General features: G+C 43.0%; 1 protein-coding gene and 1 long non-coding RNA gene across 2 annotated transcripts; both read right to left on the bottom strand.

The window, feature by feature from the left end:
- Positions 1-1,406: 1,406 nt before the first annotated feature.
- On the bottom strand, positions 1,407-25,498 carry LOC5513959 (peptidyl-glycine alpha-amidating monooxygenase A). The gene is made up of 34 exons (XM_032383545.2): positions 25,131-25,498; positions 24,064-24,118; positions 23,491-23,578; positions 22,548-22,642; positions 22,010-22,087; positions 21,859-21,907; positions 20,945-21,012; positions 19,969-20,052; positions 19,642-19,718; positions 18,630-18,680; positions 18,356-18,414; positions 17,420-17,681; positions 16,917-16,971; positions 16,379-16,466; positions 16,157-16,251; positions 15,209-15,286; positions 14,908-14,956; positions 14,774-14,841; positions 14,422-14,505; positions 13,999-14,075; positions 13,774-13,824; positions 13,306-13,364; positions 8,399-8,589; positions 7,831-7,978; positions 7,148-7,258; positions 6,496-6,568; positions 6,003-6,145; positions 5,522-5,607; positions 5,121-5,318; positions 4,754-4,875; positions 3,841-4,270; positions 2,944-3,108; positions 2,402-2,659; positions 1,407-1,756 (listed from the first exon to the last, which is right to left on the bottom strand). Exons 1-34 carry the CDS (start codon positions 25,245-25,247, stop codon positions 1,425-1,427), a joined length of 4,044 nt encoding a protein of 1,347 aa, XP_032239436.2. The 5' UTR covers positions 25,248-25,498; the 3' UTR covers positions 1,407-1,424.
- Positions 9,722-13,299, bottom strand: LOC125563067. Its single transcript, XR_007308093.1, has 2 exons — positions 9,871-13,299; positions 9,722-9,800 (listed from the first exon to the last, which is right to left on the bottom strand). It is a non-coding gene; the product is annotated as an uncharacterized LOC125563067 (long non-coding RNA).
- Positions 25,499-26,183: the final 685 nt, after the last annotated feature.

The following is a 26,183-nucleotide window of genomic DNA, read 5'->3' as shown; positions in this document are numbered from 1 at the left end:
TGACCAAGGGGGTGCGCTTGAGACGCGATGGTAAATCAAATACTTTTGTTTATTATCTCTTTTGAAGGATGTATCTCTTGACTTGGGCGGTAGTCTGGGCGATAGGGGATAGTCTGGGTGGTAAGGGATAGTCTGGGCGGTGGGGGGTAGTATGGGCGGTGGGGGATAGTCTGGGCGGTGGGGGATAGTCTGGGCGGTGAGGGATAGTCTGGGTGGTGGGGGGTAGTCTGGGCGGTGGGGGATAGTCTGGGCGGTGGGGGATAGTCTGAGCGGTGGGGGATAGTCTGGGCGATGGGGGGTAGTCTGGGCGATGGGGGGTAGTATGGGCGATGGGGGGGTAGTCTGGGCGGTGAGGGATTGTCTGGGCGGTGGGGGATAGTCTGAGCGGTAAGGGAAAGTCTGGGCGATGGGGGGTAGTATGGGCGGTGGGGGATAGTCTGGGCGGTGAGGGATAGTCTGGGCGATGGGGGATAGTCTGAGCGGTGGGGGATAGTCTGGGCGGTGGGGGATAGTCTGGGCGGTGGGGGATAGTCTGGGCGATAGTCTAAGCGGTGGGGGATAGTCTGGGCGATGGGGGGTAGTATGGGCGGTGGGGGATAGTCTGGGCGGTGGGGGATAGTCTGGGCGGTGGGGGATAGTCTGAGTGGTGGGGGATAGTCTGGGCGATTGGGGGTAGTATGGGCGGTGGGGGATAGTCTGGGATAGTCTGATCAAAATAGGTTTTTTTTAATCTAGTATATATATAATTATCAGATATTATCTGATACAATTAGTTTATCTACCCTTACGGGACACTCACTTAAACTCTGAAATGGCTCATGTCGACGTTTCAAACATCATTGCGTTATATTTCTCTATATATCAGAAAGCATTTTGGCAAGCTTTTAATTTTGTTCTAAATTTATTTAAAAAGTAAGTGAGCAAAGTATTACTTTGCTTTCACATGTCCATACTCATCGGCTAACAGAGGAGTTGATCAATTGTTACCAGTAAAATGAGATCAGCAGCAACGACGATAAAAGCTGTTGCAATTTGCGGTTAGATGCTCTCGAAGCCACATCGCTTATGCCACTGCTTATTATTTTTTTATTCGATCTTGCAAATTCCACTCATCGTGCAGACCCGGCACTTCTTTGCCACATAAAGCCAGCTTTGGATTCTACTAGTTTGTAGCAAAGCACATTGCTATCACGTAGATGATCTTTGAACAACTTTGCTGTCACCGTTAAAAGTCGACCCCATAATAGCCGTATTTCTCTTGGCATGCTGCATGTCACCCTTGCTATTCTCACTCAAATTTTAGGCTTCCTTCCATCCTTGCTGCATAGCGAAACTCGGCTAAATCGACCCTATAAACTTTATATTTTTCTTGGAATGTTCTTTATCATTTTCTCCTCGTTTTTTTGACCAATGAGCTTACATTTTTAGACTCCTTCGCTATCAGAGTCACTGTAAAACTCGGCTAAGTCGACTCTATCAAACCCATACTTTCTCTTGTCACAGCAGTTCAAATAAGAGCACCAACCACGTGTTCGACTCACACCCAGTCTTTCTTGCTCCTTGCCCTTCAACGGCCTGCTGGCATGGAAACGAGACTCGCGTCGATAAGCGCGCACGCGCAGGATTATGCTAATGAGGAGGAGGAAGACGATTGGTACGGCAAGCACTGAGAGGATGATGAGCGCGGGGATCATGCCGACCGCCAGTTCGTCGGGGGACTGGGTCGGGTGCTCTAGCTTGTGCACGGAGGCGGTACCTGGGACAATAGAAAAAATATGGAACATTTCATTTGAAGATTAGTGATCAAATAGGGCGACCCGACAATGATAAAAAAGGGGATATTGCTTTCCACAGGCGCGGACACCGCTGGTCAAAAGGTTCTTTGCAAGAAGAAATGCACTGTTTACATTCCTAGACCACTCCATGTCTCACTTTGCTACGCATTTTCTTCTCGACCGAGGTTACAATCTCAAACCTAATACACGTATTTCAATTGCTATATTGTTCGAAACAAAAACTTTGCGTTAATTTTAAAATGGCAAATTTGGGCATTTGGTTAAATATCAAAATTTCGCGCGCCGTTATTTACTTTGGTACGCTTGAATTTTTTTTCCTGAAAATAAGAATAAGATAGAGAAGCGAACCATGATGGTAAGTAAATTTTAATAGGGTTGTTGGTGATGATGATGACGATTATTATATTTCCAAAAATATGATGATTATTTAATTATAATTAATTATGCTGCTGTTCTATTGTTGATTATGATGACAATAATTATATTTTGGTAATGATGATGATGATGACGAAAAGAAAGTTGATGTTGGGTGTTGAGTGTCGGATAATAATGATGAGGGTAACATAAATATAAAGGAAGATGCATGGCGCAAGCGCAGTCCTTACCATTAACTCCGCCCTTGTTCTTGGGTTGGTACGGGGGGTAGTCCGATATATTATAATGTATGTTACTCTCAGGGCCCTCGTCCTCGCCCTGAGCGAGATCCCACTCGTCATGGGTACCCTGTGTTGAGAGCCCGTCAGTGATCTCGCTCGGGTCAGCGGTTGGCCGATTACTCGTTGTAATAATTTTTAAATTCTTCAAGGCATCTTCGTTTTTTTTCCCTAAGTTGTCATCCGGGATTTTTGAGTGTTTTCTTTCATCTACAGAATAGAAGACAAAAAGGAGCATAATAAGCGAATTTGACCTGAAGTGACATGATACCGGAACCTCTATAAACAGCCTAACGCTTACGTGGCATTAATAAATTCGGGGTGCGTGACCTCACGTGACATGACATCGTTACCTCTGTAACATACTAACGCTTGCGTGACATTAATATATTTGAGGTACGTGACATGACACCGTTACCTCTATAAACAGACTTACGCTTGCGTGACATCAATATACTTGAGGCGCGTGACCTCGCGTGACATGATTTCGTTACCTCTATAGCAGACTTCAAGACACTCGCTCTTGCTGTCAAACTTGTTTGCGTTACCGCCACACCCCCCATAGAGGAATTCGTGACACGCGTTATCCGCAGTGCTGTAGTACCACTTGGGAAATGCTCCTCTACACGGACCGGTGGCATTCTCAAGGACACACGGATCTGTCACGTGGGAAGTCGACAATAAGAGTTGGTAGAGGAGTTTGTTAATAGAGAAGACTGGTTAGGGGCGGACAATTTGATACTTGACGGGTGGAGTGGCTAATTGTTATTTTTGGGGGAATCAGCCACTACCCCAAGCAGAAGTCAAATGATCCGTCTCTGGCCATAAAACACACAAAGTAATAATGACAAAAAGTGATCATAATTTATTGGTCTGTACGCTCATCTTACTAACTATTGTACCCTGTAATCAGTTCAAACATGTGGCACATTCTATGATAAAAAGATTAAAAAATTCGTTAAACGATGGAAAATCTTAGCTTTAGCTACATGAAGTATCGACGCCGACGCGCTAGCGTACCGGACTTTGTAGTTTCATCATATATAAAGCCTGAGCAGCTAACTGCTCTGACTGCTGGCCCGCAGAGAAAACAGCCTTGGGCATAAGTTAAAAAAAAAGTCGATCAACCACTCCTTTGTTGTTGTTAGCATTGAAAATACAGATGAACATGGATTCTTTGAGTCAATCGGTATTACGATTATGATTTTTAACGGAAAACGGGAAAAATATTTTAACATTTTAAAAGAAGTGTGTCTATTGGAAGTTTATTTGAGAATGTAACTGATAATTTAGAGCGGATGGTCTGTTAAATAGCGCGAATTCTAATAGATTCATTTGTCTCATTTTTTGAGGTTTCTGTCTGCTTTAAGAAGGTAACCAAGTGGTCTCACCTTGCTCGCTACTCACGAGTGTAGGCAACGCCTTCATTGAGCCTTCTGCTTGTCTATCTTCCTCCGTCCAGGGACCTTTCCCGAACTTTCTAGAAAATTCGTGATCATTCTTTCCATGAAACCGTGAAGAATGATCCTCTTTGTTCTTCTCGTCAAACGAAGAAGACGCCTCATTATGCGCCCCGAACCTGCTGGCTTTTCTATCACCCGCAGAGTCCGTGTAATCATTCTCGTTTCCAAACCTTCTCGAGTGATCACCAATAGTCTTGACAGACTGGGATGATTCCGAGTGGCCGCTTGGTTGTGATTTCTCGTTGGATAAAGGAGGCAAGACACGAGTGAGTTTCCACACTCTGTTAGGTCCGGTTTGCGTCACGAACAGCTCATTGTTGTCGGCGGAGGATGCGATATCGTGTGGTTGAGTGAAGAACTAAGGAAAGAAGGATAATAAACATGAGAAGAACAAATGATTTGGGCATAAGCAATGAACATCACTATAGAAAGCGGAAACAGAGAGACGAGTAGGCACATCAACATCATGATCATTAATCATCATCATCAACACCATTCACAACACTATCACCATCCCCACCATGAACACTACCATCATCACCACCACAATCCTTATAACTATCATCATCACCATTATTATCATTATCGCCATCCTCTTCATCGTTTAATTAACCATCCCAACGTTATTGCCGACGTCTTTCCTGTCGTAGTCATCATCAATCATCGCCGATCTCCGCGCTATCATTATCTTATTGTCGTCGTTATTTTATCACCAATATCACATCATTCTTGTAATATCACCGTCATGTCATCACCAATATCGGCGTGATCAATAATATTATCCCAACCACCGTCATTACATCCCAACCACGTTATATCTACAGCCACCATTTCAACTCACATTTCCTTGTCCGGGCCACTTGCCCAATAGTGCTCCGTCCGATGTCCGGACAGTAAATCCCTGGACTGCAATTCTTTTGCCACCGAACACTGATTCACCGTTGACAATATGCAAAACCCCACCTAAAAAGAAAAAGGAACATATTCATGGTATCATATAATATAGGTGATTTTCTATGAACAAATGAATTGTATTCATATTATAACTGTAATCATCTGCATGTAGCCTCTTGTTGCCTCTATTGTTTTTAATATTGGGTTTGAATAAAGTTTAAATAACTTCGAATATTGCAAATGTAGCTACGCGCATCTCTGTAAATTTTTAGAGAAAGCGAAGCTAGTTGTATGGCCCCACATTTTATTTTTACCATCGTGTGAATTGAAGTCAACAGCATACACTGAAGCACCAAACTCTTTGTTGGTGATCTCTCGGTCAAATCTGCCCTTCTTAGTGTCCAGTCTCTGCACTCGACCATTCTCACGGTCAGCCACATACAAATGGTGGTGAGTCTGATCCAAAGCAAGGCTGTGCACGACGTCAAAAACGCCCAAGGGGGGCGGGGAACCTGCGAGAAATGGAGAAAATAATGTTTCTGGAAGGGAATAAAATGAACAAAGACATTTTCAAAAATTTATAGTTACAGATGAGCTTCCGAATCAAGTTTTTTTATTCGAGGGGTAGGGGGTGGGATTTTAAGGAGGTCAGGGGTACAAAATTTGTGTCAGAAATTTCTCCCATAACCACCCCTGGAGCAGGTTGTAAACCTACCAAGCCCTCTAGCAGACATTGCCTTGCCGTACTGCTCCAGTAGCTTGCCTTCCGGGCTGAACTTCATAACTCTACTGTTACAGTATCTACAGTCATGAGAAAACAAGGTCAGACATTGAGATTGAAAATACAGTACAAATGATAGTGCATCGCAAATCCATAAAGGCATAAAGGCTCAAGAAAAAAAAAGGACGATGTCAATGGTATAAATGACAATTACGACGTCTAAAGTCAAATAAAGACAAGGGATGTCATCCGTTTTTGCTTGCTCGTCCTGATGTTGTTTTTACAAAGGAACAAGCAAACTACACAATCTACAGGCCGGGTTACTAAGCAACGTACAAAACCAGCAGGCCGGGTCACTAAGTAGTCTACGGAGATCACAGGTCGGGCTACTGCAACACGCTCTCCAACTTTCCTAATCACACAAAACACTTTTCCCCTCACACAAAACATTACGCCTTTAAAAGCCTCGACTTACCCGTCGGCCACGTAGAAAACACCAGTGGTTTCTATGGCAACATCGTTTGGTTGACAGAAATGCTTGTCGTCTGAACCAGGCCTTAACATCTCGCCCAGCACTAGAACGGGCTCACTACTGCCGTCTGTACCGTACTTGTGGACCTGGCAGAAGAACCAGCACAACGTAGCCACGTGTGAACGCAACAAAATTAAATTGGTCGGCACATTCTAGCGATGTGGTGAGACTTGCCGCCGATTGCAACACTACGCGGCCACACTTCAAATACTCTTCCGTAAAAAGGCGACACCCCCTAAGAAATCACGTGACTTTTTGGGGAGCAAACTTTGCACGTGTTCCGGATTTTGGCGGCAAAATCACAACAAACAAAAAGCAACTTATTCAGCGCTTATCAGCCAGAAGCTTTCAAATGTCAGAAAGGGCTTATTTCACTTGAACATTATATGTGCTCTCCCCGCCTCGTCAACTTGCTGCCACTTGTAACACAACGCACCTGGTGTAACGCAACGTCAGTTATCCATGTGTTGTCCTCGTGATCGATGGTGAGCCCATGAGGCATATAAAACCTGGAAATAAACAAAAAAGTCTAGTCAAACTTTTTAGAAAAACATTGCACAAGACACGCCAAGAAAATATCCCTTTGGTTATTTCGTGATGTTGGTCAAGTCACGGTGACTTCGTGATGTTTGTCACACCATGACAATGATGACTGCGTGATGTTTGCCACACCATGATAATGATGATTGTGTGATGTTTGTCACACCATGATGATGATGATTGCGTGATGTTTGTCACACCATGATGATGATGATTGCGTGATGTTAGTCAAACCATGATGATGATGATTGCGTGATTTTTGCCACACAATGATGATGATGATTGCGTGAAGTTTGCCACACCATGATGACGATGATTGCGTGATGTTTGCCACACCATGATGACGATGATTGCGTGATGTTTGTCACATCATGATGATGATGATTGCGTGATGTTTATCACACCATGATGATGATGATTGCGTGATGTTTGCCACACCATGATGATGATTGCGTGATGTTTGTCACACCATGATGATAATTACGTGATGTTTGTCACACCATGATAACGATGATTGCGTGATGCTCGTCACGCCAACATGTACTCACCTGTCACGTCCCCATCTGCCGATGATCTTGCCGGTCTTGCGGTCGAAGGTTGTCACGGTGTGCTCTCTGATTGGAGTCCTCTCTTGGAACACATTATCACGATCAAAAGATCTAAAATATCGGGGGAAAACACCGTTTAACTAAACAACACCTATAAAATCAACGCTAACAACTACGTATGAAGGGTAGCAGGGTGGAAAGGTACTAGGTACCCTGTTTATTTATGCGTGCTAATCTGTAAGTACTGTATTTGAGAATGGTATCACAGAGCCAGTGTCCTCATTAGTTATTTATACATGTGCTAGTCGGTAAGAACTGTAGTTGACAATGTCATCACAGGACCTCCACATATAAGAATCACTTATGTATAGTTTTACCACAGAGACAGATTCCTCAGTGTTCTTGTGTTGGTCTGTAAGAACTGCCACTCAAGATAGTATTATGATTCTATTCGTGCTAATGTTGTCACTAATGCCTGATGCACACTGGTGACATAACGACATTTCTCCTATCTCAATGTCGTTATGTCGGGCTTATTTCCAAATGTAAAACCATTCACACTTGAATATACAACGATAAGAGTGTGCGCGCCCAGGTCGTTATGACACTAGTGTGCACCAGGCAGAAGCATGGAGGAAGCGAACACCTACCACAAGGTATATTTGTTTAATACGTAGGCTTACTTTAAGTCCCAAGCGCGACTGCCACGATGAAACACAACCACGTTACCACGCATGTCCAGAGCTACCGCTGACACCTGGCCCAGGGTCTCTTGCCCGAGTAGGGGCCAGTTCTCGACAAGGTGATACCGCAGTTTGTTCAGCGGATTTTCTGTGAAATACCAAATTTAGACCGCTTTCATGGTACATTTTTTGAGGAGCTAGCATGGCAGGAATACCATCTATTTTTTTTAATATAAATATTGAAAATATGCCAATCAAAATAAGAATTTGTGACATTATTTTCAAATCTATATACCAAAAATACCATTCGAGTAAAAATGAGAAAATCTTCACGAAAAATTATGTCACCCTGATCAGGGCTTCTGATGGGTTAAGAAGATAGGCGCATCGTTTCTCGAGCCTAAAAAAAATCGTTCGTTGCCCCTTTGATTTTCGGATTCGTTCACCTTAGGGTGGTGATGCAAGACAAAAATCAAAATTTAAAAACGTGAACAATTAAAAAAAAAAGATTTTTTTTGCGGTGTATTACCAATAGGGAAATAAAGGAGAGCACCCTGGTCCAACGCACCTTGTGCCGGGTCCATCATCCCTGATCCTTCCTCCTCCGATGATGATGACGTCACTAGGGCGGTGTCGGAGTCTGGAGGGAAGTTCTTGGAGTGGAAGTTCTTGGTGCATTTTGGGATAGGTCTGTCTTCGTATTTAGATTCGCGATAAAACATGACGTAGAAGTTGCACATCTCGTCCGCCCCTGTAGCACTGTAAATTGATACACACACGAAGTCGTCATCGTTTAATAAGGGTACTTCCAGAAGCAATCTTTTACTCTCGCAGATCTTTTGTGTTCTTTTTTTACTCAAATTGCCCAACGTCTCCGCTCATGTTAAAGGGGCAGCGTCATGGTACTCCGCATGTCTGGAGTCAGTGTTTATTGTAGGCAAACAGTTGAAGCTGTCAATGCCTTGTTAAAATAATATGCAATATTTTATTGAAAACTATGTTTATTGACAGGTTGTGGTCATTTCCTTTGAATTTAAGCCTCCCACATGAACCAAAGGCTCATAAGTCAATGTTAGAAATTTGACTGAAATTCATTGTGTCCAGGCCGGAGAGCTTTTGCAAAGCTCTTACCATGACACTGCTCCTTTAAACTGAATTTTCTTGCCGACCCCATCCCGCTGCTGTATTGACGCTATCGCAATGAGACTCTCATTTTAGGCAACACCTTTTTAAAGAGAAAAGTACATTGTGTTGCGTTATAACCGTGCCGTAGCGAGACCAGCTGGTGTTGACAAGACCTTCGGCGATAATCCTATGCCAACTGGGGATTTCTGTAGAAACACTTTGCCAGCTGGGGACTTGATTTCAGTAAGCTTACACTTTGCCATGTGGGGACTTGATTTCTGTACTCACCCAATGCCGACTGGGGACTTGATTTCTTTACTCACCCAATGCCAACTGGGGACTTGATTTCTGTACTCATCCAATGCCAACTGGGGACTTGATTTCCGTTCCCACCCAATGCGACTGGGGACTTGATTTCTTTACTCACCCAATGCCGACTGGGGACTTGATTTCTGTACTCGCCTAATGCCAACCGGGACTTGATTTCTGTACTCACCTAATGCCAACTGGGGACTTGATTTCTGTACTCACCCAATGCCGACTGGGGACTTGATTTCTGTACTCACCCAATGCCGACTGGGGACTTGATTTCTTTACTCACCCAATGCCGACTGGGGACTTGATTTCTGTACTCATCCAATGCCAACTGGGGACTTGATTTCCGTTCCCACCCAATGCGACTGGGGACTTGATTTTTGTACTAACCCAATGCCGACTGTGGACTTGATTTCTGTACTCACCTAATGCCGACTGTGGACTTGATTTCTGTACTAACCCAATGCCGACTGTGGACTTGATTTCTGTACTCACCTAATGCCGACTGGGGACTTGATTTCTGTACTCACCTAATGCCGACTGGGGACTTGATTTTTGTACTAACCCAATGCCGACTGGGGACTTGATTTCCGTTCCCACCCAATGCCGACTGGGGATTTGATTTCTGTACTCACCTAATGCCGACTGGGGACTTGATTTCTGTACTCACCCAATGCCGACTGGGGACTTGATTTCTGTACTCACCCAATGCCGACTGTGGACTTGATTTCTGTACTCACCTAATGCCGACTGGGGACTTGATTTCTGTACTCACCTAATGCCAACTGGGGACTTGATTTCTGTACTCACCCAATGCCGACTGGGGATTTGATTTCTGTACTCACCCAATGCCGACTGGGGACTTGATTTTTGTACTAACCCAATGCCGACTGGGGACTTGATTTCCGTTCCCACCCAATGCCGACTGGGGATTTGATTTCTGTACTCACCTAATGCCGACTGGGGACTTGATTTTTGTACTAACCCAATGCCGACTGGGGACTTGATTTCTGTACTCACCTAATGCCGACTGGGGACTTGATACCTGCACTCAGCCAATGCCGACTGGGGACTTGATTTCTGTACTCACCTAATGCTAACTGTGGACTTGATTTCTGTACTCACCCAATGCCGACTGTGGACTTGATATCTGCACTTCCCCAATGCCGACTGGGGACTTGATTTCTGTACCCACCCAATGCCAACTGGGGACTTGATTTCTGTACTCACCCAATGCCGACTGGGGACTTGATTTCTGTACCCACCCAATGCCGACTGTGGACTTGTTTTCTGTGCTCACCCAATGCCAACTGGGGATTTGATTTCTGTACTCACCTAATGCCAACTGGGGACTTGATTTCTGTACTCACCCAATGCCGACTGTGGACTTGTTTTCTGTGCTCACCCAATGCCAACTGGGGATTTGATTTCTGTACTCATCCAATGCCAACTGGGGACTTGATTTCCGTTCCCACCCAATGCGACTGGGGACTTGATTTTTGTACTAACCCAATGCCGACTGTGGACTTGATTTCTGTACTCACCTAATGCCGACTGTGGACTTGATTTCTGTACTCACCTAATGCCGACTGTGGACTTGATTTCTGTACTCACCTAATGCCGACTGGGGACTTGATTTCTGTACTCACCCAATGCCGACTGGGGACTTGATTTTTGTACTAACCCAATGCCGACTGGGGACTTGATTTCCGTTCCCACCCAATGCCGACTGGGGATTTGATTTCTGTACTCACCTAATGCCAACTGGGGACTTGATTTCTGTACTCACCCAATGCCGACTGGGGACTTGATTTCTGTACTCACCCAATGCCAACTGGGGATTTGATTTCTGTACTCACCCAATGCCGACAGGGGACTTGATTTTTGTACTAACCCAATGCCGACTGGGGACTTGATTTCCGTTCCCACCCAATGCCGACTGGGGACTTGATTTCTGTACTCACCCAATGCCGACTGGGGACTTGATATCTGCACTCAGCCAATGCCGACTGGGGACTTGATTTCTGTACTCACCTAATGCTAACTGTGGACTTGATTTCTGTACTCACCCAATGCCGACTGTGGACTTGATATCTGCACTTCCCCAATGCCGACTGGGGACTTGATTTCTGTACTCACCTAATGCCAACTGGGGACTTGATATCTGCACTTCCCCAATGCCGACTGTGGACTTGATTTCTGTACTCACCTAATGCTAACTGTGGACTTGATATCTGCACTCACCCAATGCCGACTGGGGACTTGATATCTGCACTCACCCAATGCCGACTGGGGACTTGATTTCTGTAATCACCTAATACCAACTGGGGACTTGACTTCTGTACTCACCTAATGCCAACTGTGGACTTGATTTCTGTACTCACCTAATGCCAGCTGGGGACTTGATTTCTGTACTCACCCAATGCCAACTGGGGACTTGATTTCTGTACCCACCCAATGCCGACTGGGGACTTGATTTCTGTACTCACCCAATGCCGACTGGGGACTTGATTTCTGTACTCACCCAATGCCAACTGGGGACTTGATTTCTGTACTCACCTAATGCCAACTGGGGACTTGATTTCTGTACTCACCCAATGCCGACTGGGGACTTGATTTCTGTACTCACCCAATGCCAACTGGGGATTTGATTTCTGTACTCACCCAATGCCGACAGGGGACTTGATTTTTGTACTAACCCAATGCCGACTGGGGACTTGATTTCCGTTCCCACCCAATGCCGACTGGGGACTTGATTTCTGTACTCACCCAATGCCGACTGGGGACTTGATATCTGCACTCAGCCAATGCCGACTGGGGACTTGATTTCTGTACTCACCTAATGCTAACTGTGGACTTGATATCTGCACTTCCCCAATGCCGACTGGGGACTTGATTTCTGTACTCACCTAATGCCAACTGGGGACTTGATATCTGCACTTCCCCAATGCCGACTGTGGACTTGATTTCTGTACTCACCTAATGCTAACTGTGGACTTGATATCTGCACTCACCCAATGCCGACTGGGGACTTGATATCTGCACTCACCCAATGCCGACTGGGGACTTGATTTCTGTAATCACCTAATACCAACTGGGGACTTGACTTCTGTACTCACCTAATGCCAACTGTGGACTTGATTTCTGTACTCACCTAATGCCAACTGGGGACTTGATTTCTGTACTCACCCAATGCCAACTGGGGACTTGATTTCTGTACCCACCCAATGCCGACTGGGGACTTGATTTCTGTACTCACCCAATGCCGACTGGGGACTTGATTTCTGTACTCACCCAATGCCAACTGGGGACTTGATTTCTGTACCCACCCAATGCCGACTGGGGACTTGATTTCTGTACTCACCCAATGCCGACTGGGGACTTGATATCTGCACTCACCCAATGCCGACTGGGGACTTGATTTCTGTAATCACCTAATACCAACTGGGGACTTGATTTCTGTACTCACCCAATGCCAACTGTGGACTTGATTTCTGTACTCACCTAATGCCAACTGGGGACTTGATTTCTGTACTCACCCAATGCCAACTGGGGACTTGATTTCTGTACCCACCCAATGCCGACTGGGGACTTGATTTCTGTACTCACCCAATGCCGACTGGGGACTTGATTTCTGTACTCACCCAATGCCAACTGGGGACTTGATTTCTGTACTCACCCAATGCCAACTGGGGACTTGATTTCTGTACTCACCCAATGCCAACTGGGGACTTGATTTCTGTACTCACCTAATGCCAACTGGGGACTTGATTTCTGTACTCACCCAGTGCCAACTGGGGACTTGATTTCTGTACTCACCCAGTGCCAACTGGGGACTTGATTTCTGTACTCACACTCACCCAATGCCGACTGGGGACTTGATATCTGCACTCACCCAATGCCGACTGGGGACTTGATTTCTGTAATCACCTAATACCAACTGGGGACTTGATTTCTGTACTCGCCTAATGCCAACTGGGGACTTGATTTCTGTACTCACCTAATGCCAACTGGGGACTTGATTTCTGTACTCACCCAATGCCGACTGGGGACTTGAGGTCTCGCCCTACTGTGTCATAAGTGCATCTCGCAACCTGAAGCAGACAGTCATCACGATTAACCGGTACATGAGGCAAGAGCATGTAGGCCATCAAACCCTACTCACTCGTTCATCTCAGTAGCGAAAATATTAATATATCGTTTTTAATTGATAAGAGGTTTAAACAAGAACGAAACATCTCGGAAAAGCAGGGAAATTGGGGCAACTGTACTACTGGCGCCTGTGTGAGCAGCTTAGTGTCACACGGACTTCTCATGTGATTTGTTGGTACATGGTACAAATCATCATTAAGGGCTTGATTCGTTAACTGTTCATTTGAGTCAAATCTGCCTAGAGAAATTGTTCCCCAGGATTTATGACAAAAACAAGAAACACATAAAAAAGTGGATTGAAGATGGCTTTCCCAAGCCATAACATGGCAAGTACTACACTGTTCTACTCACCAACAAATCCCCTGAAGATACAGTCAGGGGATGCATTATGGGGTAAAATGCCTGAAACAATAAGAAAATGTCCCATGCGTGAAAGAATGTCAAAAAAATAACATGGAATTAAGGACATAAGTGTGTTTAACAAAGTTTCTTGAGATAAGCGCGTCTTATTTTTGTAATGTTTATCATATGCACTAGAGGACTTGGGATAAGTGTCTATATGTGTGCACTGTTTACCTGGGCAGCTTTCGGTTCTCCTTTGCCCATCAGAGTCCAGTGCTTGTTATGAATTTGGTAACCAGTCACCACACGACCTGAACACATTTCACAAGTCATTGATATCAGGGTGATCGTTATCGTTGTGTAATCGGCAGAAACTAGTTATCATCATTGTCATTATAATGATTTACATAATAATAAGCATTAAAACCCAATTTTCTCAACCTTTTACATAATGAAGGTTAGTATTTTAATCATCTACGTTTTCATATCATCATCTTCTCCTTTTTTCATTTCATTTCTGGAGCATCACAATCAATACCGCCGCATTTTTTTAGTGGCTCAACTATCACAACAACAATTCATTGCTAGCATAATCCAATTTATTATCGTGATCATCACCATATGGATCAAGACCAGCACCATGGGGAAAAACATTACCTAGGGAATGAGCGTGCGTCCTGAAAGCAAATGGGTGAATGGGGAAGTCCTCCTCGTATTTACACCCCACGTCAACATGAAAACCTGGTAAAAAAAACAGTACGTGAATATCAAGTCTTCTTAATATTATTGAGTTATTGCGAAAATATTACCATTATTAAGGGTTTCTAAAGGTTTGTTCCAGGTAGGAGGCAAGCGTAAAGCGCAACGCACGTTCTCTTCCGATTCCCACTAAAACACAAGCGCAAGAAAACGCAACTGTTGATTATCTTACACTCATACCTGCCTTTGAACGATTCTCACTTGTGCTTGCGTTGCAATTGCCTCATAGTTAACATCAACCCTAACTTACCATTCGTATCTGGAGGGATAGACGCCTGCTCAGCCCAAATGACCAAAACACCAGCTGTATTCTTTTGACTGAAACAACAAGAGCTAATGTTACATCATTTCAAGATAGATCAACACACTCAGTACAAGCCCTACCGTTTGGTTGTTGTTTTCAAGACAAGTCCTGAGTTGTCCTTTAATCCAGCTGTTATAAGAAACAAGAGAATAAGGTATCATTCAGCTCTAATAAAGTGTATAAGCCTTATAATTTATGGTAATTTGTTCATCCGGTGATAGGGTATACATAGTATTCAAACTATACAAACATTTGAGAAACATCTAGAGGAGGGACTCAATTGGGAGATATTTTAGTAATAAAATGCATGAGCAATGCAATGGAAAAGCTTTGTCGAATTCACTAATTTACCTATCGTAGTTTCCATTAAGCAATACTTACGCTGTATTTTGTGTTTATAGTGCATCTGAAGAACGAGGTACTTAATGTTCGTGTTCTTGCCAATCTTGAACCCTACGTCTAGAGAACGATAAATTCAACATTTTAAAATAGATCGATATAAAGTCATAACATCCTATAGCCTTTAAATACGAAGTAGTCGAAACTTTATTTTGGCCCCCTGCAACAACACATCTACCATAACCTCCCCCTCAAAACAGCTAAACTGGTGACCCAATCAAACTAACTTTGTATTGCATCTCACTTTACCCTGGAATCCACGTGGCTGAGCTTTGGTTTCCTTACGTTGGGATCCCTGTGACCGACTTTGATTCTTACCCTGGGGTCCCTGTGGCAAACTTTGATTCTTACCCTGGGGTCCCTGTGTCTAACTTAATTCGTATACCCTGGGGTCCCTGTGGCTGAGCCTTGGTTTCATACCTTGGGATCCCTGTGGCTGAGCCTTGGTTTCTTACCCTGAGGTTCCTGTGGCTGAGCCTTGGTTTCTTACCTTGGGATCCCTGTGGCTGAGCCTTGGTTTCTAACCTTGGGATCCCTGTGGCTGAGCCTTGGTTTCTTACCTTGGGATCCTTGTGGCTGAGCCTTGGTTTCTTACCCTGGGGTCCCTGTGGCAAGCTTTGATTCTTAACCTTGGGTCCCTGTGTTTAACCTTATTCCTATACCCTGGAGTCCCTGTGGATGAGCCTTGGTTTCTTACCCTGGGGTCCCTGTGGCAAGCTCTGATTCCTGCCCTGGGATCCCTGTGGCATTCTTTGATTCCTACCCTGGAGTCCCTGTGGCTGAGCCTTGGTTTTTTACCTTGGGATCCCTGAGGCTGGCTTTGGTTCTTACCTTGGGTTTCCTGTGGCTGGCTTTGATTTTTACCTTGGGATCCCTGTGACTAGCTTTGATTCTTACCTTGGGATCCCTATGGCTAGCTTTGATTCTTACCCTGGGGTAAATTCTTTGCAGGGGCGTCATTGGCCCATGCATAGATGACCTTGTAGTCCCCCTTGCATTTTCTACCGCTCATCTCCCTGCACTTCCTACAAATTGAAAGATCGAGTAAGTTATCATTAAAATCCTAAAAAAGAGGGGAGGGGGGGGGGGGTGAATATCGAACTTCGAAGGAGCGATGAAGGCAAAGGCAAGTTGAACAGCTCTAACACTTACCAGATTTCCTGGTCGCTTCCTGGCTCATCACATCCAAACAGCAACATATGGTGCGCTACTTTACTGCTGGCTTGAGGCTCAAAGTGGACTGAAAATTGGTAGAAAGGTATACTTATAAATTTAAAGGGACAAACTTATCTTTTCTATCTTCTCTGCCTACCTCTCCTTCTCCTGGTTCACGCACGGGCGTATTATGCTGTGTCTTTCTCTTTACTTTCTTCTCTTCCTTTACAAGTGCACGCTAATATATCACGTTTTTCCTCGGCATATATTTTATATCGACAATTTGCCTTAATAGTTTTTTTAAGCATAGATTGGTCGAGGCTACAACTTTCCGGGAGTGAAGAATCATTAATTTGTTAATCCCTTTTCGTCATCTGGCCATTTTTCCAAACTTCATTTTTGTTTGCAATACCAACGATGCAATACCAATAGCGCATATATTCACCATTATTTGATTTCTTATACTCTTTCGCTATAATTTCACATTTTATAGAAAGGTTTACTGTACTGAATTAGTTTACTGTATTCTCCTTACCGATGTATTTTTCTCTTTCCTTTATTCTCACTGCCGTGCAAAGGTAATCGTTTTCCTAAAAATAAATGGAACAGGAGCTACGGTTAGAGTTCGAAATAAAGTTTAATTTATATTTTTCTATTTTGGTGACGTAGTGTGACACGTGAGATAATGCATCTATCATTTGGTTCTTATTCAAACGCGTGTCCAATTGGCAACAAAAAAAGTCACTAATTCAAATCAAACGTCTCTTGATGTGTCGTGACATACTCGATAAGGAGTCGTTAAATACTCGATGACGTGTCGTGAAATACTCGATAAGGTGTCGTTAAATACTCGATAAGGAGTCGTTAAATACTCGATGAGGTGTTGTGAAATACTCGATGAGGTGTTGTGAAATACTCGATGAGGTGTCGTGAAATACTCGATACTGTGTCGTGAAATACTCGATATGGGGTCGTGAAATATGCGCCTCTCGCAAGCATTACATTGTCACATCGCGAAAACTTCGCGGAGTACGTCACCTCATCAGGCTGAGCTCCTGGCATCTTGATGACAAGCTCGTCATCCTCAGGAACATCCACGTCCTCAAGCACTCTCTTCCTACTTCCTGTCAGCTCGTCACTCGTGTCCACGGGAGGCTTCAGAGGCTTGTCAGAGTCTTTAGGGAAGTGGCTATCAGGCGGGAGGCGATTTGAATTGCACTCGTCCTGGCGTAAAGGTCTAGCTGACGCATCACGGTAATACATCAGGTAGAAGTTACACATTTCATCTGCACCGGTGGCCCTATAAGAGAAAGGATATGGTCAACAACAACAACAACACTTTTCATTTTCTTTATTTGAACTAACATATGTACATACGAGACATACGAGCGGTCCCGAAGAAAGCAGAGCTTATGGAGACGGGAAGCTATATAACGCTGCTTATTTATTTAAAAAAATGGAAAATAAAGAGGGACCTAAATATAAGTTTTCATAGTTATAATTAATGATATCTTTTTTTTTCAGTACGACGCATGTAACACAACATCTAACATCCTCGAAAACTTAGGGCGTCGAGGTCACAGGCGCCAGAACGGGGCAGGACCATCACGCCTCGTTACGCTGACCGAGACGCCCTGGGTACTAGGTACCCTAGGATTTACATCCAAGGGACGGCTCATTTGATATTTTACGGGGGAGTGGCTATTTATTATTGTTATTGTTATTGTTTTGCTCAATAATTCCCCGGAAAGTTTTGCTGCGCGATTTTATTCCTGAAGGATGTGGCGATTTTTTTTTTGTCCTGTCTTTGGTTTCCGTTGGTAGGCCTGAGCCTTTTTTTTGGGGGGGGAGGGGAGGGGAGGCAACACTACCCCTATCTTCGGCTATCGGCTTAACGTCCCCACCCGAGAAGACGAGTGATCCACAGTCCCTAATATTGGGAGTGGCCGTATAAAATAGTTAACTCGTACTCACCCTATGTGGACATGATGGTCTAGTTTATGGCCTCGGCTGTCAAACGTGCAACGCGCAGCCTGTACAATTATCAACAGAATTTTTAACGTAAGACACTTTACAGATGCCGTCACAGCGTGTCATGAAAAGCAGTCACGTAACTCGGCTGCGTCTCGTTGTGTACGACGAGCTATGACGTCATCTATGCATCCATTAGAGGACTGCCGCAAGTTATATTCATTAAATGGTGAAATGGAAATATGTGCTTTTAACAAGAACGGAATGTACCCCTTACCACTGTGTCTCCTTTGGATATAGTCACTGGGTGGTCTATCGGGTAGAAGGCCTGTTGAGGAACATTCATTAGAAAAGCACTTTTTGCATAATCAATAAGTACTGATAGGGTGCTAAAGATGGCATACAGAAGTCACAAAAGACATGCTTACACTCATGTTCCATAAAATGAACAAAAATGATATTTCATTCGGCACATCAAAAGCTCGACCTTCGAATCGGTATCGCGCTTTTGCCGCAGCACGACTGGTGCAGCCGCGGTAAGTGCCGCGCCGAACTTGACTGATTCAGACGTCGAACTATTCATCTGCCGAATCAAAACAAATAGATTCGGCACGGCAGAGGCGCAACATATGGATCGGTGGCAATCAAGTGGTTTCGAGTGGTCTGGGAAGGTAGAAATTTCGGTGCACCTGTACCTGGAGAGGAAGAATCTCCAGTAAAGCTAAACCACTCAGAGTAGTCCGTATCTAAGTCAGATGTACCGTATTTACTCGAATAAGCGCCTCCCTCGAATAAGCCCTTCCCCCGAATAAGCGCCCCCTTTAAACCAAAACTATTAATAAGCGCCTCCTCCGAATAAGCGCACCCTTTGAACCCAAAACTTTTAATAAGCGCCACCCCCGAATAAGCGCCCCCCTCCCCTCTATTTTAATGTAGATTTAAGAAAGCACTGGAGCTCATAGAAAGGAGAAGAAAGAGGGTATTTAATGGATGAAAATTGAAAGAAGCTGCTATGATATAGAGAATAGAAACTGATGTAGTAAAAAAATGATATTAAATGAATAAAAACACTTCGGCCTTTTGTTCTAAATTTGCCCTTTTAAATAAGCGCCACCCTCGAATCAGCACCTCCCCCGTATAAGCGCCCCGTCTGACAGTCGAAAATTATGATATGCGCCGGGGCGCTTATTCGAGTAAATACGGTATGTGAAGCATACTTGATCGTGCCGTGTGACAATATTGGCGCTAACACGTTTACATAGATACAGTAATCTTAGGGGCGATTTTACCTGTGGTGCCTGTGGATCGCCTTTTCCCAGCAATGACCACTTGCTGTCTTGTACTCGGTATCCGCTAATAACACGGCCTTCACACGTGAGAGAGAAAGCAGGAAGTATAACACTCTATAATATCACAGACAGCACAGTGGAGTCTGTTTAAAGTGCAAAACACTTTTACATGCTTTAATGTGTCAACCTGTATTTTTAGTAATAGACAACGGACATAGACATGCCTTAGAATACCGTACAGTCAAACTTAATTTAACGAGGGTTCACATTAATAGCCATAATACAGTTTTCTCACTGATTTCCACCAGCTGCGTTTGAATCACTCACCAAGGCCATGAGCATGGGTGCGATATGCGAACGCATAAATGGGATGATCATCCTGGTACTTGCAAGCTAGATCCACATGGACTTCTACGAGAGAGGACCGTAGTCTTAGTGCATACTATAACCTGGTCATTTTGTCTATACTGTAGATGACATCAGATTCATAGTATTTAATACAAGATGAATGATGGGAGGGGTTGTGAGGCGTTAATTTTATCTGTTGGTTGACATATCATTTATTTTCAATTTCTGTAACACTATTATAATTTTGATTAAATGGACATTTTTCCCACTGATGACATAGAAGACATAGAAAATTATTTGAAGAGTTTTTTTTTTTATATGATTAGCTCATATACTTTTTGCTTAAGTCTTGTTGATTTGTGAAAAGAATTTGGCATTAGCCAGCTTCAAAATTCTGGTGAAATGGTGTTGATAATCTGGGCAGGTCCAGGGGTGATCTTGTGTTTTCAATAGACCCACCCCTTTTACTTAAGCAAAATGAGGTTTGTGGGGGGACCTACAAACCTTGAGTGTCTGGGGGGTACCCACAAACCTTGAGTGTCTGGGGGGAACCCACAAACCTTGAGTGTCAAGGGGGACACACAAACCTTGAGTGTCTGGGGGTTCCCACAAACCTTGAGTGTCTGGGGGTACCCACAAACTTTGAGTGTCTGGGGGTACCCACAAACCTTGAGTGTCTGGGGGTACCCACAAACCTTGAGTGTCTGGGGGTACCCACAAACCTTGAGTGTCTGGGGGAGACCCACAAACCTTGAGTGTCTGGGGGGGGAACCCACAAACCTTGAGTGTCTGGGGGGGGACCCGCAAACCTTGAGTTCCTGGGGGGGGGGACACACAAACCTTGAGTGTCTGGGGGGGACCCACAAACCTTGAGTGTCTGGGGGGGGGACCCACAAACCTTGAGTGTCTGGGGGGGGACCCACAAACCTTGAGTGTCTGGGGGGGACCCACAAACCTTGAGTGTCTGGGGGGATATCAGCATCTCCGGACCAAAGCAGGTAGATCCCTGCAATGTAATGTGGTCTACAAACAGGACAAATTAATCAGGATGATTTCAGGAAAATGAAGCAAATACACATTGGTTTATACAGGGCTTCTGGAATTACGCTGAAGAAGACTCAAAATTATGCGGGATTCTTTGCTAAATTACGCGCTAAATTACTCGGAAAATCAATCATTACGTGCTAGATTATGCGGGATTTTGCAATACATTTTTCTTGAAAAATCAAAATTTTGCGTGATTCTTTACTGAATTACGCGCTACATTACACGGAATATCAACTGTTACGTCCAAACTACATTTTGTACCGAAGGAAATCACGAAATAACTTGAAAAGGGTTTATTATTTTGAGCAAAAAGATATAAGGCAAGTTTTCATTGGCTCCTAGCCACCAGCCAATTAAAAAAGGTATTTTATTATTAGTCCTAGGCCTTCGCGGTTTAGCAAAGAACGCCTAGTCATTTTATTTGTTTTCGAAATTCAGTTCGAAATATCACACTCTTACAAAGAATATCTGTCTTTTTTTACGAGAAATAGAGGTAAGAACCCTAAAAGAACACATCAGCTGTGCACTTAAATGTTTTGTCTTTCAAAATTTAGCTAAATTACGTGGGATTATGCTTGCGCACAAGCGCGTAATTCCAGGAGCCCTGTTTATATGGGTATGCATTAGTTTAAGGGCAGCTGCATCCCCCATGTACAACACATCGTACGGTACATCATCCAGGGGTGCTGGGCGGAGTGGGGCAAGGGTGGTGCGTGTTCTCCATCCCTCACCCTAATCACTGTTTGTATTCATTCTTAGCGAGACTTTGTGTCATAATAACCAGTACCCCCTCCTCTCCTTATCCATCACCAACTAGCTAACCTTGTTGTAGTTGTGTGAAGTACAAACCCAGAGTGGTCAGACTGGCCAACTGAAAACAAGCAAGTTTATGGCATATTTTCCATCAAAACAGCAAGTCAATAGTGGCATAGAAAACAAAAATGCTTCAAGAGTCTACACATAAACTACAAACCTTTCGCTTTATGTCTGTAGTGCACTTGTAGTACCAAATAGTTGATGTTGAACTTTTTCCCAATTTGAAAGGCCACCCCTGTCAAAAAATAAAGTAGAGATAAAGAGGTTGATCTGCAAAGGCACATGTCGTACTTTGAAGGTCTAGATCACAAGAGAAGGAAACACAGGTTGGAAAACAGTACTGTGTTACTATTTATACATACTTATACCTGTCAACCCTCGAAAATCTCAAGGCTTGAGAATTTTTTTGGTAGAGATAGAGAGACACTCTGAGGCATTTGCCATACATAAAGCTCTTGTGCACAAATCCACTTACCGATCTCACGAGGGTTTTAGATAAATTGCACTAAGGGAATTATTGTTTTGAACATTTTAAAAGAAAATAGGCAAAATGTCTATTTTATATAAAATTATTTTTTCAGAAGCAATAGAAATCACTAAAACGTGGGAGGTCTAGTGCTCAACACGGTAGAGCAGGTCCAAAATTTTGGGACCCCCACCAAATGTGGGAGAGTTGACAAGTATGCATACAATACCTTTTGGTAATTTTTTGGGTGGTGCATTTTTTGCCCAAGCAAAAAGTATCTCTTGCCCAGAGGCGCACTCCAGACCCCCCATCAGACCACACCCCCTAAAAGGAAATGAGCACATAAGACGTGAGGATCATGGTGGATCAGGTGGTGGTTCAGCTTCTATTTAAAACATGAGATATACAGCGGTGTAGCCAGGGTTTTTAACAGGCCCTTTCAAGGCATTGGCCCTGCAGGCTCCTCCCCCTATATTTTCTGATATTTGGCTCAGAAATAACAAGAAATATAAGAAAATCCACAGAAGAAGAATAAATCCGACCCCTCCTTTCTTAAAACCCTTATTTTGGGCTCCCCCCTTATTGGAACTTTTAGATCCACCCCTGAAGAGGATGCAGACTCGAGCACATTCTATTGTGTGCACACACTGAATCTTTCCGTCCTGGAGTGGAACTGGAAAAGGCAAGGTATCAACAAAAATTGTGTATGCGCAATCAAATGTGCTCAGGGTGGCATCCTCTTGCCTGCGTGTAGCCTAGCTGTAGGCTTTAGATGATGGTTTTCGCGATAAAAACCCTCGAAATCTCGAAATCGTAGTTTGTGGCCAGTTTGTGGCCACGGCCCCTCTCATTTTATGTCACTGGAATCCAAGATAGCGGCCACGAACTACGAATTCAAGATTTCAAGGGTTTTATTGCCGAAATCAGCATCCGAAGCCTACAGGTAGGCTGGCCTGCGAGGATCTAAATCACCCTAATTTAATAAGGGAGCACATAAATGTATATTGGGCTTGGATCCACCACCCTTTTCCCTTTCAGAGATTTAAGGTTTGATCCAACATCACACGAATCCTGCTTTTTCCTAGTAAGATCTTCATTACCAATGATTAATAATTCTATTTTAATGAGGTAAGCAAGAAAAAAGCATATCACCAACAAATCTAAGTATTTACCAAACTTTTTTCCTGCTTCCTGGTATCTTGCAGCCTGAGAGTATCATGTGATGTGCCACTTCCTCAGTTGCTTCCGCCTCAAAGCTCACTAGAACCAACAAAATATGTAAGGAATTTGAATACGCACCCCTGCGCTTATTAAATCTTTCGACTCTCAGAAGGGTGCTCATTTGCGGGATGCGCTAATTTGAGGTAGGCTTATTTGGGGGGAGGAGCTTATTGAAGGATGAAATTCGCACAAAAAGCCGATGTATGTTTTTGTTTCTTTTGATATAAGTTTGTACTGCTACAATAGTGTTTCTTTGTCTATATACCATTATCACAACTTGGAGCAGCTTTTTTCAATAAACATTTTTTCATTAAATATACTCCTTTTACTCAATTACATTAAACTTGGGTGGTGGGGTGCTTATATGGGGGAGGCAGTTATTAGTTTCCTGTTCAAAGGGGGTGCTTAGTAGGGGGAGATGCTTATTTGAGTAAATACGTTTTTATACTATCCCCTTGACTGTTGGAAATCTTACTAAAGGAGTAATTAGTGTGGCACATTTTCACATGTTAACAGAATCATACCTATATACTCCTCATCAGCATGTACTGGGACAGATGTACATAGATAATCATCATTCTGGAACAAAACAAAAAATAATTAGTTTTTTAAAGGAACCTCACATCTTGTTAAACAAACCAAAAACCCCTCTCCAGAAACACATGAGGGATTCTTTTACAGTTGTTCAGTTTAATATTTGTTCTCTTTCGAGTGTGACATGTAAACATTAGTATACAATAACTTGCCATGTAATGATTTCTTATTTCTTATTTCTTATTTCTTATTCTTATTTCTTATTTCTTGATATACAACTTAATATACAACTCAAACTTGATATCGTTTATACTGTTATCCTAAAAAAATCCTGTACTCAGTTTTGATTTTTATTCTAATTTCTGTTGTTTTTTTTTTTTTATCATTCCTAAGTACATACATACATAATGTGGATAAATTAATTAGTATACTTAAGCTTAACACATTCATTTAATTGACCTGAACAGCCGTTAGACCGAAAATACAAATCAAAACAAACAAACTGAAGAATAAGCTAGTGTCAGAAGTGAGACCATAAGAAATAACGATATTTACTCTTAGTCATTAAAAACACTGACAATTGAGTCAACGTTAGTCATTAAAAGCTATAAAAGGGCAATAATAATCGATTTCAACAGATTCTGGGCTGCTATGTGTACGATTAATTGTTCTTTTGAAAACATGTGATATATGTTTATCCGAACTTTTTTTCTGTAATATCTCAAACTGATAAAGATAAAACTGTAGAATAAGTTAATTATGGGTGAACTGTCTACACAGACGATTCTCTAAAGAATATATCAACAAATCAGACACGATCTCAATTTGACGACAACTACAATAAAGCAAGTTAGCTTCATAGTCAAGCACGATACAAGAACCGATTATTACTAATAATCGAGTAAATTATAACAAGGAGCTTTGACCTTAACATCAAGGAATAACACAAAAGATTATTTTACGGAATTGACAAAGAGTGTACTCAAAAAATTCGTTTAACATTTGGTGAGGCAGTTGTTAAAACCACACACACTTTGAGCATTTCTCGACACTTTACCTGTTTAGCGGCGGCACCAGGCATTTTTACTGATAATTCCTTGTACCGTAAATCTCCTTGTGCCCCTAACACGGCTAGGATCGAAACAAGAAGAAATGTGATCTCCATCGAAGCCATTTCCGAAACGAAACGGAGCAGTCCTTGAACCGCGAACGATAATAAAATTCAAATGTAGCTCAATGTCAGCATGGAATCTTCCCCGTTAATCATCCAATCGTTACAAGTAAAGCATATAATATGGATCACAAGCATCCAAATTCGAATTCCTGAAGAATCTCTCTAAATCCAGTGGAACGTTTGATCGAGAACGTAGAAAAGAGAGTTTGTGTTCGTTTTACCAATGTGCTGGCATGATGTGAAGTGCAAATTCTCGCTCTTTGATTGGTCAATCGAAGAAGAAAACTTTTCTGCGCTGTAATAAATTAGGCAAATTTAACTAAATTGTAATTCGAGATAAGTGAGGATTTTCGATAGTGATCAAATTTCACACAAGAGACGTCACAGCTGCCTCTACATAGAAGAAAAGTCTCTTTTTCTGTTACCACCAACATACAAATTTAATTCGGAATAGTTCCCTATCGTTTTTCGAAAGTTTTATATTTGCCTTCCAGTTTCTGTTTCCAAACATTTTCGGATCTGTACTGTGTAGAAATTTATATTTTCTATATTTGTTCCTTTGGTGTCGCCAAAGCACCCTAAAGATGTTGCAATCACCTGAGTAAACTTCCCACATGCAGCTGTTTCGCAATGTTTAGTTTTCAAATGTGTTTATCTTTTATAATAAAAGCGTTAAAGAAAAGAACACAGGCCCCTCAAAACAGCAATATAAATTATTCAAAAGTATATCTAGGGCAGGGAAATCAGAGTTGTTTGTCCGAGTTAGCGGAGAGCTTTCTCTATATGCAGTCCGGATATCAAAACTCCGAACGCTGGTTCGAATCCAGACAGGAAATAATGTTATTATCGCCCAAGCATTTTGCGGTTCACACACCACGCAAAAATAAAGCAGAAAGCACTCATAACTGATACATCATTGCACAATTTGGAAAGCCA

Source organism: Nematostella vectensis, chromosome 5 (assembly GCF_932526225.1).
Source record: "Nematostella vectensis chromosome 5, jaNemVect1.1, whole genome shotgun sequence".
NCBI lineage: Eukaryota > Metazoa > Cnidaria > Anthozoa > Actiniaria > Edwardsiidae > Nematostella > Nematostella vectensis.
The sequence above is the reverse complement of the archived record's forward strand: the minus strand, read 5'-3'. Positions and strand labels throughout refer to the sequence as shown.